This window comes from Prionailurus viverrinus, chromosome A3 (assembly GCF_022837055.1).
Source record: "Prionailurus viverrinus isolate Anna chromosome A3, UM_Priviv_1.0, whole genome shotgun sequence".
Classification (NCBI taxonomy): Eukaryota; Metazoa; Chordata; class Mammalia; order Carnivora; family Felidae; genus Prionailurus; species Prionailurus viverrinus.
The window spans coordinates 1,431,036-1,449,854 of record NC_062563.1 but is presented as its reverse complement, the minus strand read 5'-3'; the positions used below and the strand labels follow the sequence as shown (position 1 = coordinate 1,449,854).

Here is an 18,819-nt window from a genome sequence, read left to right as displayed (position 1 = left end):
GCGCCCCAAAGCCAGTGTCGGGCTGCCCCGGGGACAAGCGCTCCGTTGGCCCTGCGCCCTCCCGGTTGGCCTCTCGCCACCCACCTCACCAGTGACCCCCGTTGTGCCCCGAGAGTCCCCTCCCTCGGGGGCCCAGCGCCAGCTGGGTGGGCCTGAGCCCTCCACCCAGGGTCCCACTTTCCTGAGTGACCCGCAGCACCAGGATTCAGATGGGGACGGCCGGATTCAGCAGGTAGCTCAGGAAGGGTGTGCGTGTGTGTGAGAGGGGACACAAAGGGAGACACCCCCCACCCCCCCACTGGGCTTTCTCCCTGGGTATCCAGATCTGACGCAGTCCCTCCCAGGTGGAGCCCAGAGAGTCCACAACTACGGCCCGGGGGGCCCTGGGGGCAGCTCACAGGTGTCCTGGACACCAGTCTCCCCAGCCGGCCCACGTGGGCCCACGTCCCGGATGGGCCTTTCCTTCCACTCCCCACGCTTGAATCCTGACCCGGCCGCTTCCGTTGGCCAAGGTTTACGTGGTGAGCAGGAAACGGCCTCTCTGGCCTTCTGGACCACGTTCGAGAATTGACGGGGCACCTACTGTATCCCAGGCCCTGTGCTGAGTGGCAGGGAACGGGGGAGACACTGCCTGAGAGGTCCCCACGGCAAACCCAGGCCGGGCGGGAGGGCAGCGGGCCCGGGGACACACAGCCTGGCAGGGGCGCTGGGACCCTCTTAGGTGCGCCAATGCCCTCTCCCTGGAGGAGGAGGCCCTCAAACCCCCCTCATCCTGGCGGACGCTGGTACCTCTGGATTCCCTCCACCCTGTCTTTGCCCTTGAAGAGGCTCCAAGCTGGGGTGGTGCTCACTTAAGCTCATGTCTTTTTCTAAGCAGCTTTATTGAAATGCGAATCACCCACTCAAAGTAAACTAGGGGCGCCCGGGTGGCTCAGTAAGTTAAGCGTCCGACTCTTGATTTCGGCTCAGGTCACAATCCCAGGGTCATGGGATCGAGCCCCTTGTCCGGCTCTGCGCTGAGCACGGAGTCTGCTGGGGGTTCTCTCTCTCTGTCTCTCTGACCCTCCCTCTCTTCCTCTCTCTGAAAATAAATAAATAAATAAAATAAAGGAAAACTCAGAGGGTCTTGGTCTGTTCACAGGATTGGACCAGCATCGCCAAGGCCGGCTGGAACGTTCTCTTCGCGGAGACCCCTTGGCCTGCGCCCCCCAGCTCCCCCCCCCCCCCATCCCTGCAGCCACGAATCCACTCTCTTCCCTGTTTGCCTCCTCGGAGCATTTGCTGTGGGCAGGACCGCACCGATGGCGTCTTCCACGCCTGCTGTGCTCGCCAGGTGCCATCCAGGCCGTTTCCCAAATCCCGTCTAAGGTCGAATGACAGTCTGCTGTGTGGACGGGCCCCGCTGTGTCGGTCACATTCCTTACAGAAGAAACAAAGGTCCCCGGCTTCTCCCGGCCCTTTCCAGGCTGAAATACACTTTTGCTCACTTCGATGCTGGGATCGGGGTAATGGCCTCCAGCAGGGCTCTGACCGCGAGCCGCGCTGTGGCCGTCGCGGGGACACAGCATCCTCCGCGCACACGCGCACCCCATAAGCACGTCCTGACAGCCGCGTCCACACCGGTCTGCCCTGCTGCGCCCCCGGCCCGTGGGGTCCCCAGGATGGGGTCCGCCAGGCTCACCCGGGTGACCTCTGGCCCAGGCCGGCCGGGGAAGGGCATCCGGGGACACGGAGTGTCAAGCAGTCAACTAGCAGGCGCAGGTCTGGGGGGCAGAGTGCCCGGGGCCGAGCAGGCCCCTCCCACCAAACGGGAGACTGGCCTTCGGGCTGGAGGTGAGGCTGGCGGAGTCACCCTGGAGAGCCCGCGGTGGTCCGGCCTGTGGGCCAGGTGGTGACGAGAGGCTGGAGGGCAGGTCCCGGGTCAGCCCCAGGAAGAGGTCTCACTGCCCCCGAGGGACAGCAGCTTCCATCAGAGAGGATCACGGTTCCTGTGTGCAGGCTCCTGGGCGAGGGGCTGCCAGGGCCTGACCTTGTGGCCCACCCCACCCACCCCTTCCACCCCTTCCCACCCCTCTCATCCCTTCCCACCCCCTCCCACCCCTCCCATCCCCTGTCACCCCCTCCCACACCCTCCCACCCCCTGGCACCCCTTCCCACCCCTACCCATCCTTTCCATCTCTTCTCACCACCTCCCACCGGCTCCCACCCCCTCCCACCCCTCCCATCCCCTGTCACCCCCTCCCACCCCTTCCATCCCTTCTCACTCCTCCCACCCATTCCATCCCTTCCCACCCCCTCCCACCCCTCCCATCCCCTGTCACCCCCTCCCACCCCTTCCAACCCCCTCCCACCTCTCCCCATCCCTTCTCACCCCCTCCCAACCCTCCCACCCACTCCCACACCCTCCCACCCCCTGTCACCCCCTCCCACCACTTCCCACTCCCTCCCACCCCTCCCCATCCATTCTCACCCCCTCCCACCCCCCGCCCACCCTTTCCATCCTTTCTCACCCCTCCCACCCCTCCCACCCCTTCCCACCCCTACCCATCCCTTCCCACCCCCTCCCACCCCTTCCCACCCCTTCCCACCCATACCCATCGATTCTCACCCCCTCCCACCCCTCCCCATCCCTTCTCACCCCCTCCCAACCCTCCCACCCACTCCCACACCCTCCCACCCCCTGTCACCCCCTCCCACCACTTCCCACTCCCTCCCACCCCTCCCCATCCATTCTCACCCCCTCCCACCCCCGCCCACCCTTTCCATCCTTTCTCACCCCTCCCACCCCTCCCACCCCTTCCCACCCCTACCCATCCCTTCCCACCCCCTCCCACCCCTTCCCACCCCTTCCCACCCATACCCATCGATTCTCACCCCCTCCCACCCCTCCCCATCCCTTCTCACCCCCTCCCAACCCTCCCACCCACTCCCACACCCTCCCACCCCCTGTCACCCCCTCCCACCACTTCCCACTCCCTCCCACCCCTCCCCATCCATTCTCACCCCCTCCCACCCCCGCCCACCCTTTCCATCCTTTCTCACCCCTCCCACCCCTCCCACCCCTTCCCACCCCTACCCATCCCTTCCCACCCCCTCCCCCCCCTTCCCACCCCCTCCCACCTCTCCCCATCCCTTCTCACCCCCTCCCACCCCTTCCCACCCCCTCCCACCCCTCCCCATCCCTTCTCACCCCCTCACACGCTCTCCTACCCCCTCCCACCCCCTCCCACCCCCTCCCATCTCTCCCCATCCCTTCTCACTCCTCCCACCCTTTCCCACCCCCTCCCACCCCCTCTCACCCCCTCCCACCCCCTCCCCCCCCCCCACAGCTTCCATCCCTTCTCACTCCCTCCCACCCCTTCCCACCGCTTCCCACCCCTTCCCACCCCCTCCCACCCCTTCCCACCCCCTCCCATCCCTTCTGACCCCTCCCCATCCCTTCTCACCCCTCCCACCCTTCCCACCCCTCCCCATCCCTTCTCACCCCCTCCCACCCCCTCCCACCACTTCCCACCCCCTCCCACCCCTTCCCACCACTTCTCACCCCCTCCCAGCCAGGCCCACCCCTTCCCACCCTTTCCATCCCTTCTCACTCCTCCCACCCCCTCCCACCCCTCCCACCCCCTCCCACCCCCTCCCACCCCCTCTCACCCCTTCCCACCCTTTCCATCCCTTCTCACCCCTCCCACCCCCTCCCACCCCCTCCCACCCCCTCTCACCCCTTCCCACCCTTTCCATCCCTGCTCACCCCTTCCCACCCTTTCCATCCCTTCTCACCCCCTCCCACCCCCTCCCACCCCTCTCACCCCTTCCCACACCCTCCCACCCCTTCACACCCCTCCCACCCCCTCCCACCCCCTCCACCCCCTCCCACCCCCTCCCACCCCTCCCCACCCCTTCCCACCCCCTCCCACCCCTTCCCACCCCCTCCCATCCCTTCTGACCCCTCCCCATCCCTTCTCACCCCCTCCCACCCCCTCCCACCACTTCCCACCCCCTCCCACCCCTCCCACCCCCTCCCACCCCTTCCCACCACTTCTCACCCCCTCCCAGCCAGGCCCACCCCTTCCCACCCTTTCCATCCCTTCTCACTCCTCCCACCCCCTCCCACCCCTCCCACCCCCTCCCACCCCCTCCCACCCCCTCTCACCCCTTCCCACCCTTTCCATCCCTTCTCACCCCTCCCACCCCCTCCCACCCCCTCCCACCCCCTCTCACCCCTTCCCACCCTTTCCATCCCTGCTCACCCCTTCCCACCCTTTCCATCCCTTCTCACCCCCTCCCACCCCCTCCCACCCCTCTCACCCCTTCCCACCCCCTCCCACCCCTTCACACCCCTCCCACCCCCTCCCACCCCCTCCCACCCCCTCCCACCCCTCCCCACCCCCTCCCTACCCCTCCCCACCCCCTCCCACCCCTCCCCACCCCCTCCCACCCCTTCCCACCACTTCCCACCCCCTCCAATGCCTTCCCACCCCAGTGTTCCAAGATGGCAGCCTGGCTTCGGCATCTGGACCAAGAACCCAAAGAAGGAGTTGGGGCAGAGTGTGTCAGGGGGTCAGTTGAGTCCACACGCTCACACCCCACAGCATGAACCATGTCCCCTGGCCCCACTGCATCCTGCCAGAGCCGTGTGGCCTCAAAGCTCCCAGTGGACATGTCCTGTGCGGCAGAGATGAGTCCTGGGACCCAGGCCTGGAAGGGCAGGAGGAAGAACGGGGCGAGGGAAGATGGGGGGACGGTGGGGAGGGTGGCCCCTGTGCCCAGAGCCGCGTGTCCCCATCTGCAGGGGGTGGAATTGCCCATTTTACCGATGGGAAGACTGAGGATCCGACCGGCCCCACAGCGGCACACTGGCAGAGACAAGCGTCATGAATCGAATGTTCTCATGCTGAGGGCCTGGCCCCCGTGGAGTGGCGGGGGGCTCGTCACGGGATTAATGTCCTCATGAGAGGGGACCCCGGAGCCCCCACCCTGCCCAGCACGTGAGGGCGTGACAAGAGGGAGGTCTGCTAACGAGGCGGGTCCTTACTGGGACGGCCACACGGCCCCCAGAGCTGGGGGCGATGTCTGTCACTCTGGCAGGATTTCAGCCCTGGGCCCTGAGGGGGGTCCTGGTCCAGAGCACGCCCCCGCCCCCGTACAGGGAGGGCCGGGCACAATTATCAGATGTCGGTTCCGAGACGCCCCCGAAGGAAGCGGCCACACGCAGCACTGGGAATGCAGAAGCCTCCTGGTGTCCTGCCACGCGGGCCGTCCGAGTCCCGATGGAAACCTCTACGGTTAACACGAGGTAAGTGTGTGGACACGAGGTAACTGTGTGGACACAAGATGGGGGAGAAAAGGCAGGACAGAGGCCCCAGGGGAACGGGGCCACCGTGGCCGGGAGAGCCGCCTCCTGGCTGGATCCCCAGGGGACGCCCCACCGTCAGCTGCATTGGCCAGAGGCCTGGGCCGGGGACAGGCCGCCCGCAGCACCGGTGCGAGGACCTCCCACGGGACACCTCCCTCCGAAGTGGGGGGGGGGGCTGCTGGGTCCTGAGCACCACGCCCACCCAGCCCTCCCCAAATTCCCGACGTGCAGCCTGGGGAGGGCCACCCCTTGGGGGAGGGCGGGAAGCAACCGAGGGTGCGGACTCAAATCGGGGGCATACGTGTGCTCACATGTCTGTGTGCACGCGTGGCTGTGCCCCTGCACGCACATACACACGTTCACTTCTAAAGTGCTGACCCTGGGGCGGGGTTCCGATCCCTGCTCTGTCACTCACAGGTGGTTTGACCTTGAGTGAGGAATGTTGGCCCCTCTGCCTCAGTGTTCCCATCTGCAAATGGGGCCCGGATGGGGACCCGCCTCCCGGGGCGAGGAGGGGAAGAGCTGATCCATCTGGGTGGAGCTCCAAAGATGCCCAGTCACCCCTGGTGGCTCCAGGACCCCAGGTGGCCCCTTTCTGATCTGGTCGGAGGCCAGTGGCCGTGCTGGCCGCTCCCTGGGGCACAGGGATGAGGTGTAGAGAGCAATTACTCTGGTCATTTACGCTCAGATTTATTTTAATCGGCAGCACATTAGAAACGCGCATCGGATGACCGTGTGACGCCTGTTCTGTGTATGATCCGCTGTCCTCTAAGGGCTGCTCCCACGGTAATTACGTTCTGTGTTTAATTCACAGCGTGATCGGTAATGCACGTCGTGCGGGGCCGTCCCCAGGACCCCCCAGGACCTCCCCCCCAGGAGTCACTCATGTGCACGGGAGCAACGCGGGGGGGGCATCGCCGCCCCCGGAAGTCACTCATCCGGAGCCTGGAGGTCCCCAGTCCCGTCCTCTGCTGGCCCCGTCTGGGCCCTGGCATCGTCACAACACCCACAGTAATGAAGACTGGTCTGTGTCTGTGTCTGTATTTGCCACCTTCCCGGGGAGGCTCAGAGCAGCACATGTGAGCCACTGCGGGCCCCGCAGCCCCGTCCGGAGCCAGCGGGCGGTCAGGCTAGGGCACACGGGCCGGTGGCCCCCCTCTTCTGTCCTAGCAACACGGACGGTGGTGATGGAGGGACGGGAGGGGCGGGTGGAGCCGGTGGGGCCGGAAGGGGGGAGGACCCGGCCGCTCTGCCCCTCCACCCCCCCCCCCAGCTACCCTGGCTCCCCAGAGACGGCTCGTGGGGGCACCTCCGCACACTGTCCCTTTGCGCTGCCCGCGGTGGCCTCACCCGTGGGGCGTCTCTCGTTTGGTCTGAAGGGGAGAGAGCGTGACCTCAGGGGCCGTGGACCTGGGAGCACCTTGCGGGCGCCGTCCACCCTCGAGCAACACGGATGTGAACTGCGTGGGTCCTCGGCACGCGGGACCTTACAGGGCAGCCCTGTGGGCGAACCGTCTTCTTTCTTTTCTTAGCGCATCCCTCCGTCTAGCTCACTTGGTGGGGAGAGTCCGACAACACACACGGCACGCCCAGCGTGAGTCCAGGGTCGCGGCTGCTGTGCACGCGCTCCCGCCAGCGGAGGCCAGCAGCTGTTGGGGGGGGGTGTCAAAGCTGCACTTGGAGCGGCGGGCGGGCGGGCGCCCCGGCCAGGACGTGTTCAAGGGCAGACCGTGGGTTCCCGCTGCCTGGGCCTGCACCTGGCCCACCAGGGCGAGCGGCCGGCTCGCTGACCATCCAGCACCCGGCCTGGCCGGACGGTCCGCCCCTCAGGAAATAAATGCGTTCTTGCAGCGCCCCGGGCCCAGAGGGGCCAGGTAAAGCCGGTCATGGCCACGGATGGCGGAGTCCTTGTCCTGAGAAGCACCAGGGGCATCGTTTAAAATGAAGGTTAGGCTGGGGCGCCTGGGTGGCGCAGTCGGTTAAGCGTCCGACTCCAGCCAGGTCACGATCTCGCGGTCCGTGGGTTCGAGCCCCGCGTCGGGCTCTGGGCTGATGGCTCAGAGCCTGGAGCCTGTTTCCGATTCTGTGTCTCCCTCTCTCTCTGCCCCTCCCCCGTTCATGCTCTGTCTCTCTCTGTCCCCAAAATAAATAAACGTTGAAAAAAAAAATTAAAAAATAAAATAAAAATAAATAAATAAAATGAAGGTTAAGGGCGCTGGGGGGGCTCAGTCGGTTAAACGTCCGACTCCCGATCTCAGCTCAGGTCTCGGTCTCAGTTTGTGAATTTGAGCCCCGTGTTGGGCTCTGCGCGAGCAGTGGGGGGCCCGCTGGGGATTCTCTCCCTCCCTCTCTGCCCCTCCCCTGCTTGCGCTGTCTCTCTCTCTCTCTCTCTCCCCCCACCCCAAATAAACATTTAAATACATATGTATATAAAATTAGGGTTGTATAATGAAGCTTGGGGGACGCCTGTCTGATCACAAGGAAATACCGCATGGAGGGTACATCTTGGCGAGGAGGGTCTTCCGGGCTTCTTCCTCCAAGATGCCCCTCCCCTCCACCCCTCCTCCTCCTCCTTCCTCTCCTCCACCCCTCCCCACCGTCCCCTTCCCCTCTTCCTCCTCCTCCTCCCTCCTCCCCCTTCTCTCCACCCCTCCCCCTCCTCCCCTCCTCCCTCCCCCCTCCCGTCCTCCTCTTCTCCCTTCTTCCCCCGCTCCTTCCCCTGCCCCACTTGTCCCAGCTCCTTTCCTCTGCCCCAGGCTGCAGTTGCAGGGCTCATAAGCGGGCAGCTGAGTTGTCCCCTTCCTGGCCACCTCTGATCTCTGACAACAGTACACACGCCATGAGCAACAACTACTGAATTAAGACCAGAGCCGCGTAGGGGATGGGGCCCTTCAGGGTGGGGTGGGCGCCTCGGTTCGGAGAGCCTCCCGGGGCCATATGCCCAGGTGTCTTGGCCACACGCATCTGGCAGAGCCACCTTTGTGTTTGGGGACAGGGGCTACTTCTGGAAAATGCCGAGTGTCTCCGTGTGAATCCAGCCCCAAGAGGAGCCTCCCGGGCTCAGGATGACAGGTGACGTCTAAATAGCTCTCGACAAGCACCAGATTAAACAAGCCTTTTCTCTCCTGGCAGCTGAGAAATGCGGCAGACGCCTCCCTGTTTACCAAGGACAACAGTCGACTGAGAGACGCACGGTTTGTCAGTCTTCTGATGTCCCCAGTTGTGACTGAACGTCCTGTTCCACGGCTTCAGAATGAGGATCTCGGCTGGAGGTGGGGAGGGAGGTGGAAGATGTGTCCACCAGCTGGGGAGCGGCTCCCACTGCTGAGCCCCAGGCAGCTCTGACCCGGGCCCACCTCCCAACACCCAGGCAGGACCGGCCACAGAACCGGGATTTCTTGGCGTAAAGTCCACGGGTGGCTCGGTCGGTTGAGCGTCTGGCTCTTCTCGTTTTTAATTTTGTTTTTAACGTTTTATTTATTTTTGACAGACAGAGAAAGAGCATAACCAAGGGAGGAGCAGAGAGAGAGGGAGACGCAGAATCCGAAGCAGGCTCCAGGCCCTGAACTGTCAGCACAGAGCCCGACGCGGGGCTCGAACCCACAAACTGCAACATCATGACCTGAGCCGAAGCCGGACGCTCCACCGACGGAGCCCCCCCAGGCCCCCTGAGCGTCTGACTCTTGATTTTGGCTCAGGTCACGATCGCGGCAACGATCATGGGGTTGAGCCCCAAGCTGGGCTGCACGCTGAGCCTGTTTAAGGTTCTCTCTCCCCCTCCCCCCCAAATTAAAAAATAATATTATTATAAAAAATAAATAAACCTGAAAATCCTGTTCTAAGATAAAAAGGAAAGGGCCACCGAAAGACTTAGCAGTCATTTACCTTTCAGTCTGAATTAGTATCGGCTATTTCACCAGCAGATTTGGATGACGTGGGGGAGGGCAGAGGGTGGCAGGGTACATGCGGCCACAGAGGAGGGGCAGGTGGAAAGGGTGCCAGCTATAAGAAAAGCCCCCAAAGCGAGCTAGGAACCTCTGAAGACAAAAGTCTTCATTCTCCCCCCTAATTGGGGCCGGCCTCGGGCTCAGCCTCCCAGTGCTCCGAAGGTCCGTGAGGATGGCTGAGGGCCAGGCTGCCGCGTGGGCGCGGCGAGCCTCGGTGCCGTGAGCAGACGCCCCCAGGCCCGGAGCCACCGCTGAGCACAGAGCCGCGGGCAACGCAGCGAGGCCCCTGCCACACGGGGTACGTGCTGACGCCTTCCGAGGGGGGGGCTGCGGAGGGGGCCACCGTGGGCGTCGGGGGGCCCGTGCAGAACGTGAGTTTGAGCCGACACCTGGGGAGGAGGCGGCAGGCGGGGGCGGAGGGGGGTGTGGGGAGACGGCCCAGGGCCCAGACGGCTGGAGACGGCGGCCCTCCACCACCCACACTGTGAGCCAGGCGCGGGCGGGCGGGGGGCGGCCCCGGACCCACGGGCAGACCCTCCGTCGGGACCCCGGGTAGGGGCAACCTCTCTAGGCAGACTCCACGCCCCAGGGGCAGGGCCGGGCCTCAGCCACATGCCCCCGGAGGACCTGCAAGCCAAAGTGCCCAGCGGAGCGGAGAAGCCTCCGGCGTCTCGGGGTGCCGGGCTGGCGGGGCAGGCGGGTTATCGTTTCCTGAGAAAGCCCCGTGAGCACACATCTCGGCGTGAAACCCATCTGTCCAGAAGTTTGGAAAATCAGAGTCGCCGAAGTTTGCTTCCATTAAGACCCCGCTGTCCTTCCCTCTTGCAAGACAGCCCTCGAGGTCCAGTCCGGGCAGGCTGGAGGCCCCCGCCCTTCCCGCAGGGACAGAGCCTGGTCATCAAAGAACCAACCGTCACCTCTCCCTCCCGGAACCGTGGACTGGCCTTGACTCGCGCCTGCCGAAGGGACGTGTGGGGGCAGCCGGGGCCCGAAGGGACGTGTGGGGACGGGCGGGACGCACGCACGGCGCCTTCCTTTTCCTTTCGTTGTCACGTCGTCACAGGAGGGTTCGTGGAGAAGCCGGAACAGGGCAGACGCCATCCCGGGCACAGAGGACACCAGCCACGCGGACAGACAGGCAGACGCTCAGGGCCTCCTGAGGCGGACAGCAGACGGTCAGAGGGGGGACGTGGCAGAGGGGACCCCGCCCCCACCCGAGCTCAGCGGTCACTCTCGAGAAGTGTCTCCGTCCCACACCTTCCCCTCCTAGGGGGCCCAGTCCTTTCCAAAGACTTCCTGCTGGTCTTAGACCCCCCAGGACTTTCCAGAAAGTCCTAGAAAACCTTGGAAAGTCTCAGGCTGATGAAGGGGAGTGGACGCTGGCCCGGCTCGGGAACCCCTATTGTGTTCCAAACAGAGGTGGCCCGCACATCGATGCCCCCACACCTGTGTCCACCACGCTGGCCCTCGCTGCTCAGGTGACGGCACCGTGCATGCCAGGCGGGGGGACCCTGTGGCCAAGGGAGGGGTGGAGCTGAAGGAAGGCCCCCTGGTGACCCTGGAGCCGGCGCCTCACCGGTGTGGGGCTCAGGGGACGTTTCCACGGGCGCCCTGGGCAAAGCAGGTGTCACGTGTGCCTCACCTGCCCCATCTGCCCCCAGCCCTGCTTCCTGGTGTCCTGCCCCCATACTCCCCGCGTGTGCTCCCGCCTCACGTCTGTCTCGGGGGGGAGGGGACCCAGGCGTCTCCCCGGCGCGCCCAGATCTCATCAGTTCCCCCCACGTCCCGCTCTGTTTTCCCACAGGGTGACACGGAGCTCAGGAGAGGCTGCGACCTGCGGGCAAGGCAGGAATGGCCCCCAGGCCGCCTGACTCTGTCCCCTCCTCTGCCCGGGGAAGGCTTTGCAGGAGCAGCAGGAACCCCGACGAGAAGGGAGCAGGGGCAGCGGGTCCGCTGCAAACGCGCCCCGGCTCGCGGCCCAGAGGCCCCTGCGCTGCCTCCCTGCCCCTGTGACTCCGCGTCATTACTCGGGGCTCCCCTCTCCTTCCACGGCCTTCGTTCAGGCAGGAGACGCCTCCGTGGACTCCTGAGCGGAAAGGAGGCGCCCGCCCGGCTCCAGGCTCGGCGACTCAACAGCGGCCAGAGAGGACTGCCCTTCAATAGACAGTTTGATCCGACCCCAGACGTGGTTCTGCTAAGTGTGTAGAAACGCGAGGACGGTGCCCCTCGCCGGCCTCCCTGACCTGCGACGCGCTTCGTGCCCTGGCTGGGCCTCTTCCCCCAAATTCCTTTATTAGCATTTTCCGACAAAGTCAGACACTCCTAGTCAGTGTGCGGGCGGGTCAGGAAGGGGGTGGACTGTTGGCCTCGGGGTGACTCCCCTTAGCTTACTGAGGGGAGACGGCGGGGGGTGGGCGGGCTGGCCGCCCGGTGCCACCAGGTCGCAGACGACGGGCCCCGGGAGGACGGCGCCCCGCAGGCCTGGGGAGGACAGGGCCCCGCGGGGAGGACGGCTCCCTGTGGCCCCGGGAGAGACCGGGACCGGGCTGCTCGGGGGCTCAGGTGGACGCCGAGGGCAGAGCTGCTGGTGAACTGGGGAGGACATAGCACGGGGAGCCTCCAACTGTATCTTCTCAGAAGCGTGTTTTTCTCGAGTGACCCGGCTGTGCAGGCAAGTCAGTCGGAGACGGTGACGTGCTGCTATGAAGCTAATCGTCAGCTGTCACAGGAAGAGGCAAATTATCCCCACTCCGCTCCCGGCAGACCGAAGTGTCTCGGGAGCTAATGTCTTCATCGTCAAGCCTTGAAATTTCCAGAGAAGGCGGGAGTCCGTTGGTGCGTGCCTCTTTCCTTATTTCCCGACCGGGTGCGTGAAACCGCGGGCCTGCCTGGCGGCCGCCCTGCCCTCCCCCCACTTCACGCAGAAAGGGCTGGGGGATCGAGGGGCACCAGAACCCGCAAGTGACGTCTGAAGTGCTCGACTGCAGGTGCCGGAAAGCCCAGTGGACCCAGACTGAGAGCAGGCTGCGGGGGCGGGGGGGTGGGGTGGGGGGTGGGGGGTGGGCAGGCTCCAGGCGCCCCGGGACTCAGGGCTCAGAGCAGCGTCCCCGGAAGCAGTTCGGCGACCGCAACCAAGAGCGTCTGCCCTTCCCAGCAAGTGGGGAGGGGTCTGAGGGTCCACCTTGCGCCCCCGGGGGCCGTGGGAATGGGGTCTCTGGTTTCCTGGGGGCGGGAGGGGGCGGGAGAGGGCAGGGCCCGCCTGGGGGAGCCAGGGGTCTGGACGAGCCAGGCCAGCACATGTCCCCCGCGGGGTCGGCGCCAGCTGTCCACGGCAGAGCAGCGCTGTTTGGCCCGTTGTGAGGGCTAACAAAGGAGCAACAGATTTCCCATCCGGAGGCCCAGGCTGCCACGCAGGAGCGCTGTTTGGAACAAGATGACAGAAGCCAGACTCGGAGCTTCTGGGCCGCGAAGGATGTCGCCGGCCAGACGATTTGCTCAGCACCGTCCGGCGGCCTTGGAAGGCGAGTAAGCCACCGCGCCTCGCAGTCGTCACGCTCACTGTGCGTGGGAGCCCGCGTGCGACGCGGCCGTGTGTGCCGGGAGCGAGCAGGTTCAGGCGGGAAAAGCGCTGGGAACAGAGCAGGCACAGAGAATCCGCAGAGTCGTGCCGTCGTGACGAAAGCGGCGCCGTGCGTGCGCGCACACGTCCGAGTGTGTGTGAGCGCGTGTGCGCCCGTGTGCGTGCGGGGCTGCGTGAGCGTGCGGTTCGTAGGAGTGTGAGCGTGTACTTGCGGCCTCAGCAGATCCTGTCCGTCCGTGAGGCACGCATAATCGGAGCGTGTTTTCGTAGATCGTTTCCCCGGGAACGCGTTTCCTCCCGCGTGCTAATGCTCCCCTCCCCCAGCGAGGTGGGAGGGGGTCTCATGGACGGAGGGGGGCGGGGGGATCCCAGGGAGGGGGGGTCGCAGGGAAGAGGGGTTCCAGCACCCTCTCTCTTGCTGCTGGGCATCTCCCCCACAGCTTCCAACCTGGGGTCCCACAGCCACGAGCGCGTGCCAGGACGTAGAAGCCAGAAGAGGCCTTACGTGGAGTGGGCGCCTTTCTCTGCACGCCCGCGGCCAGAGCGCACGCCCACGGCATGTCTGCCTGCAGAGCCGGGAGACTCAGGGTGGAGGGCAGAGGGACGCAGGGATACCTGCCGATGACCCGGTGGCCGCGGCTGTCTGGGGTCCCCAACTTGCCGTGGGGGCCGCACCGGAACCCACGGGCTGCCCGGCCTTCTGTGCGCTTCTGTGGGACCCCTCCTCCACCCTAGGCTCTAGGCTCTGGAGTTCGCTTGCCCGCCCCCCACCCCCCCCCCACCCCGGGGCACCTGGCTGCATTTGGAAAGGGTGTTGCCTTGAACGGGCCATCGGAGCTTCGAGGCAGGAATGACAAAGAAGGCTCCCGTTCAGGTTTTATTTCTGGAACTCGTACGAAGTCACTGGAAGATGAGAGAGTGTTCTATTTAAATATTTCTAGGCAACTAGAATTCCTGATTACAGACAAAGGGAGCGTGTGCTTCGGATCCGAAGAGAAAGCTGGAAGCGGGAGCATCATGTTTATGCAAAACTCCATCCTCCCCGCCAAGGAGGAGAGAAGACGGGAAGGCGGAGGAAAGAGAGGTGGGAGCCTAGCTGCCCAGCCAGGCCTGGTGCCGCCTGCCTGGTGAAGCCGAGGGAGGTGCCTGGGGCCGGAGTGGGGGGGGGGGGGGCACGGGGAGGGGAGAGAGCCAGCGCACTATGGAATCCGCGAATCCCCGTCCCCCTTCCTCCCGACAATAAATGGAAGCCTCACATTAGCCGAAAGGGATCCTTTCGGCTTTAAATTGCCTGCTACGTTCCCAGGCGTGCCTGGGAAATTCAACCGCAAATCAGCAAATTTATAAGAGGCATTAAAAACCCAGGCTCCTGGGATGAGGTGACGGCACCCCGCCTCTCTGCACACTGAGCAGGTGGAAGTTGGTCCTTCTGTGTCAGACGTGCTGTGTGTGTGTGTGCACGTGCGTGTGCGTGCGCATGTGTGTGTGTGTGTCTTTGCCCAGAGCAAATTAGGGACCCTCCTTCCAGCATGACCTGGAGGGGGGGAGGGGAGGGCGGCAGCGACCTCCGGGTGGGAGTGTCCACCCCATCAGCTCCAAACTGGGCCAGAGACGCTGGACTGCAGCTTCCAAGGCAAGTGTAACCAGCACCCTCTGGGGCCCGCGGTGAAGCCATGGGGAGCCCCCGGGACACTCGTAGAGAACCGCGTGGCACTGACAGGCCTTAGAAGTCAGACTTTCTCATCTCCTAGGAGGTGAGCCAACGGGCCCCTTCCTGCAAATCACCAGCTTCCTTGCACGTCTCCTTGGAGAAGCCTTCAGTGTCCCAAACGGGGCTCCCGCTGGCTGGCCCAGGGCCTCCGGGGCTCCCCACCTGCCCTTCTCGGCGGTGGCTCTGCTTGACGAATCTCCGGTTAGGCTGGCTGCTGTGCAGGGTGACTGACGCCTGTGAAGATGTGGGCCGACGGTCCTGAGGGAACCAACCCCTGACCTGCAGCCACGAGCTCAGCCGTCCGTGCATATCTCTGCATGGAGCCTGCAGCGCACGGGGAATAAACCCCCACACCTACACCCGCTGCGCCCCTGCGGCCTCGCCTCTCCTTCCTCACCTCTGGCCGTGGAGCTCTTTCCAGACCACCCGTGTCCCCCCGCCAGCCAGGCCCCCCGGCCCTCCTCCCGTCACTCCCGTCACCCTCCACCGGAAAACACTTGTGCACTTGGCGCTGTGCACACAGTGTGCCGTGAGCTCTGGGAAAGTGGCCTCCTGTCGTCGGGCGCTGACCACACTCAGTAAGTGCTGGACAGGTGGCAAACTGGACGGTGAATGCAGGGGAAGCCCTACGGAGAGGGCCTCCGGTCGGTGGAAACAAAGTCTCTTTGCAGCATTTGTCCCCAGGGAGCCCAGGGGCAGGGGTGGGGGGGCGGCCGGGGCTCACGCAGCACCCTTTGTGAAGGCGTCCTCAGTGGCTCTAATGCACGTTCACCAGAAAGGTGCAGCCCAGTCAGGAGCCTGAGCAGCGGCTTTCGGGAAGGGGTCACGCTGGACGCACGCAGCCCCCTCCGGGGCCCTCCTGGCTCTTGCTCTGGGCTCCGCTGTCTCTACGACCACACGCCCAGCCCAGGGGGCCTCAGGGCAGGGGCAGCAGGTGGGCTGGCCGGTGGAGACCCTCTGAGCCCCCGTGCCCGGGTGCCCGACACACGTGGGCATGCGCACGTGCACACACGTGCACACAGACCCCGTGAGGGGCGGGTGAGTCACCAGGAGGAAGGGAGGGGCGAGGGCCAGGTGGCGAAGCTCCAGGGGCCGGGGGGCCGACGGCCGGGACGCGCCCGCAGCCAGGATGTGCCGTGAGCACACGGGCCACCCGGGCGGAGGGAGGCTCCCCGGCCCCTCCGCCGGATCGCGCTCACACCTCGCTCACGTTTGCACGTGTGTTGCCCTATTTTTACAATTTTCCTTGGAATGCTGTAATGTTCTGGAACATATGCAATTTCCACGCCGCGGATGAGAAGATCTACAGCGAACACTCACACACGCACACTACGTTTCCTCGGTGTCTCCAAAGGAACGTTCTCCCCCCGCCCCCCGCAGGAAACATCATGATATACCGACACGGTCCTGCCATTAACTTTTTAAAAAATAATTTTTTTAACGTTTATTTTATTTTTGAGACAGAGAGAGACAGAGCATGAACGGGGGAGGGGCAGAGAGAGAGGGAGACACAGAATCGGAAACAGGCTCCAGGCTCTGAGCCGTCAGCCCAGAGCCCGACGCGGGGGCTCGAACTCTCAGGACCATGAGATCGCGACCTGAGCTGAAGTCGGACGCTTAACCGAACTGAGCCACCCAGGCGCCCCAACTTTTTAATTTTTAATTTAGCCCCAGCTCTTGCCACTAAGAGCTGTCCGACGGCGGGTGGGGCCCAGGGGAGAGAGAGGCACACCTGCAAAGCAGAAGGGGCCCCACGGCGCCAGTGACCCCAGGGACCAAATTCCTGTAGCCATGAAAAACACTCCTACTCCCCAACCACGACCTTCACTCCTGAGATGGGTGAGTACCCCCCACTTCCCCCACAGCTGTGGGGCGGGTGGCTCAGGGGCCTCAGTGCACAGGGGACAGCCGATTCCCGCCCCCCCCCCAACACGCAGCATCTGGGGCATGGGGGACAGGGGAACAGGCCCCGCTCCCCCAAAGCCAGCCAAGTACCAGGCTTCAGCCTGTCAGCCTGGGGGCCGGGCACCCGCCAAGGGCACGGCCGGGTCACCCACAGACACAGCCGGACCCAGGATCGGCCCTCCCCGCACCTTGCCAACACTTTCTTTAAAGGGTCCCAGCTGTTTAGGAAGTGTTCACGTCAGGGGAAGTCAGAGAGAAGGGGCCGAACCAGTTGGAAGGTTCCGGCCTCCGTGCGTCCGGGCTGTCAGTACGCAGAAGAGTGGCTCCAAGCCGGCCGCCAGGGAGCCCCCCCCCCCCCCAGGAGGGCCTGCCGCCCTCTTTTGTAGAAAGAACGAGGCTTCAAGTGACATTTCCTCCACGGTTTTAGGCAAATCCCTTGTCCTAATGTTTGTGCTAAGTTGACTTGTATGATTTTTTAAGCTCCTAGGCTGGCTCGGAAAGAAATCTTTGAAAAGAAGGCCAGCTTAACGAAGGTCAGGGGTTTAAAAACCAAACAGTGAGCTTAAGCAGCTGGGCCAGGGCGCATCTCCACCAGCAACGTCCTGAGCAGCTTTGGCTCCTGGCCGGCAAAGGGACAGGCCCCCGCGGTCACTGGCCGGTCCCTTCCCCTTGGGAGGCTCCTGGGAGAGGCGGCCACACCGCACGGTAGGGCCATGGTAGGGCCCGTGTTACCTGTGTGCCGAGATGGCAGCGAGCCCCCGGCACGGCAGCATGGCCTGGCGGGATCACCTCCTTTCTGCCCAACCCCCAGACCCGTTTACTTCGTCGGTGGGCTTGTCTTCCAGAGAACAAGCTCAGCTAACCCAGAGGGTTTTCCTGCAACCTTTGTTGCCTGGGCCCCTCACACCCTCCGGAGCCACCGCACCACCCTCAGCAACTCCCACCACGCAGGCGTTTGCTGAGTGTCCACGGCGGGCCAGCGCAAGCCCGCGTGCGTGACAGCCCCCACCCCAGACGCCCCAGGGAGCATCTGTGCAACCGCCATTCCCATGTCACAGATGACAAATTGAGGCCCAGAGAAGCTAAAGCCGATGCCCAGGCACCACGTGGCAGGGCCACGATTAAGCCTCCTATGCTGGCTTCCCGTGAAGAGACGCTTGTGGTGTCTCTGAACGCTACATTTTGAAGCGCGTTTTTTTCTGTGCTGGACCCCGGACGAGGACCGTCAGGTTCCGCGGACCAGCCCGGTCCACAGCCAGTTCACAGAGGAACAAACACAGACCCAACGCACTCGCCGTGGGCAGGTGTGGGCCAGGGTCTGGGGTCTGGGTGAGCTTCTTAGTCTCGCTCCCTTCCTTCAAGCCCCTAGGCCTACGAGCAGGGTTCCTATTAGCACAGCGGGGTCCACACACGGACAAGGCCAGGCCTTGACTGTGACCCCCAGGGCCACCCTTCCCAACCCCCTGGGCCTGGGCCGGGACCACGACTGTGATGATCAAATCCAGGCGGCCATAAGGGGGGGGGGGGGGGGTGCCCACCCGCCCCCGCCCCCGGGTGCCAGGTGCAGGAACCCAGCCGGCAGGGGGAGGGTGCTCTCTGCCCCCCTCACTCACCACTCCCACCCAGCTGTGCTGGAGGCCGCCTGGGCGCCCACGAGGGAAGGGCAGCGCCCCAGCCGCGCCAACGGGGCTTACCTCCCTCACCCCTCCCTGAACCAGCTACGAACGGACCAGGGGCAGTTCCCTCCCTGGGGGCGGGTGGGGGGCCGAGAGGTTGGGAAGGCGGGGAAGGAGGGGCGTGCCCCGGGAGAGGTGCCTGGAGAGAACCGCTGTCCCCTCCCCGGCCCCCCGGGAGCCGGGCGGGAGCGGCACTCGGGCGGGGCGGGGCGGGGCCGAGGCCGGGGCCGCCCCCGCCCCCACCCCCACCCCCGCCCCGCCCCCCCGCCGCCGCCGGGCGCGCCGCGCCGTCGCCCGCCGAGCCGAGGCGCGGAGCCCGGGAGGGCGCGGGCGCGGCGGGGCGGTGTGCGCGGAGAGCGCGCGGGAGGCGAGCGCAGGCGAGGGAGTGAGCGCGCCGGGGCGGCCGTGCGTGCGCTCCGCTCGGCGCCACAGGCTCTCCGCGCGCCCGGGACCCGCGGGGTCCGGAGGTCGGGGGAGGAAGCCCGGGCCGGCGGGGAGCGGGAGGGCGGCCCGGCCCCCCGCCCCCTGCGGCCGGCGCCCCTCGGGCGCTCCGGGTGGCGCTTCCGGCTGGACGGCGCGCCCGCTCTCGGTCTCGCGCCCACCCCGCCGGCTTCCTCCGCTCGGGTCCCCGCCGGCGCCGCGCCACC

General features: G+C 65.3%; 1 protein-coding gene across 1 annotated transcript; it reads left to right on the top strand.

Moving 5' to 3' along the window:
* Positions 1-9,912: 9,912 nt before the first annotated feature.
* LOC125162073 (uncharacterized) lies at positions 9,913-11,636 on the top strand. The gene is made up of 3 exons (XM_047852617.1): positions 9,913-10,024; positions 10,462-10,778; positions 11,105-11,636. Exons 1-3 carry the CDS (start codon positions 9,913-9,915, stop codon positions 11,504-11,506), a joined length of 831 nt encoding a protein of 276 aa, XP_047708573.1. The 3' UTR covers positions 11,507-11,636.
* Positions 11,637-18,819: the final 7,183 nt, after the last annotated feature.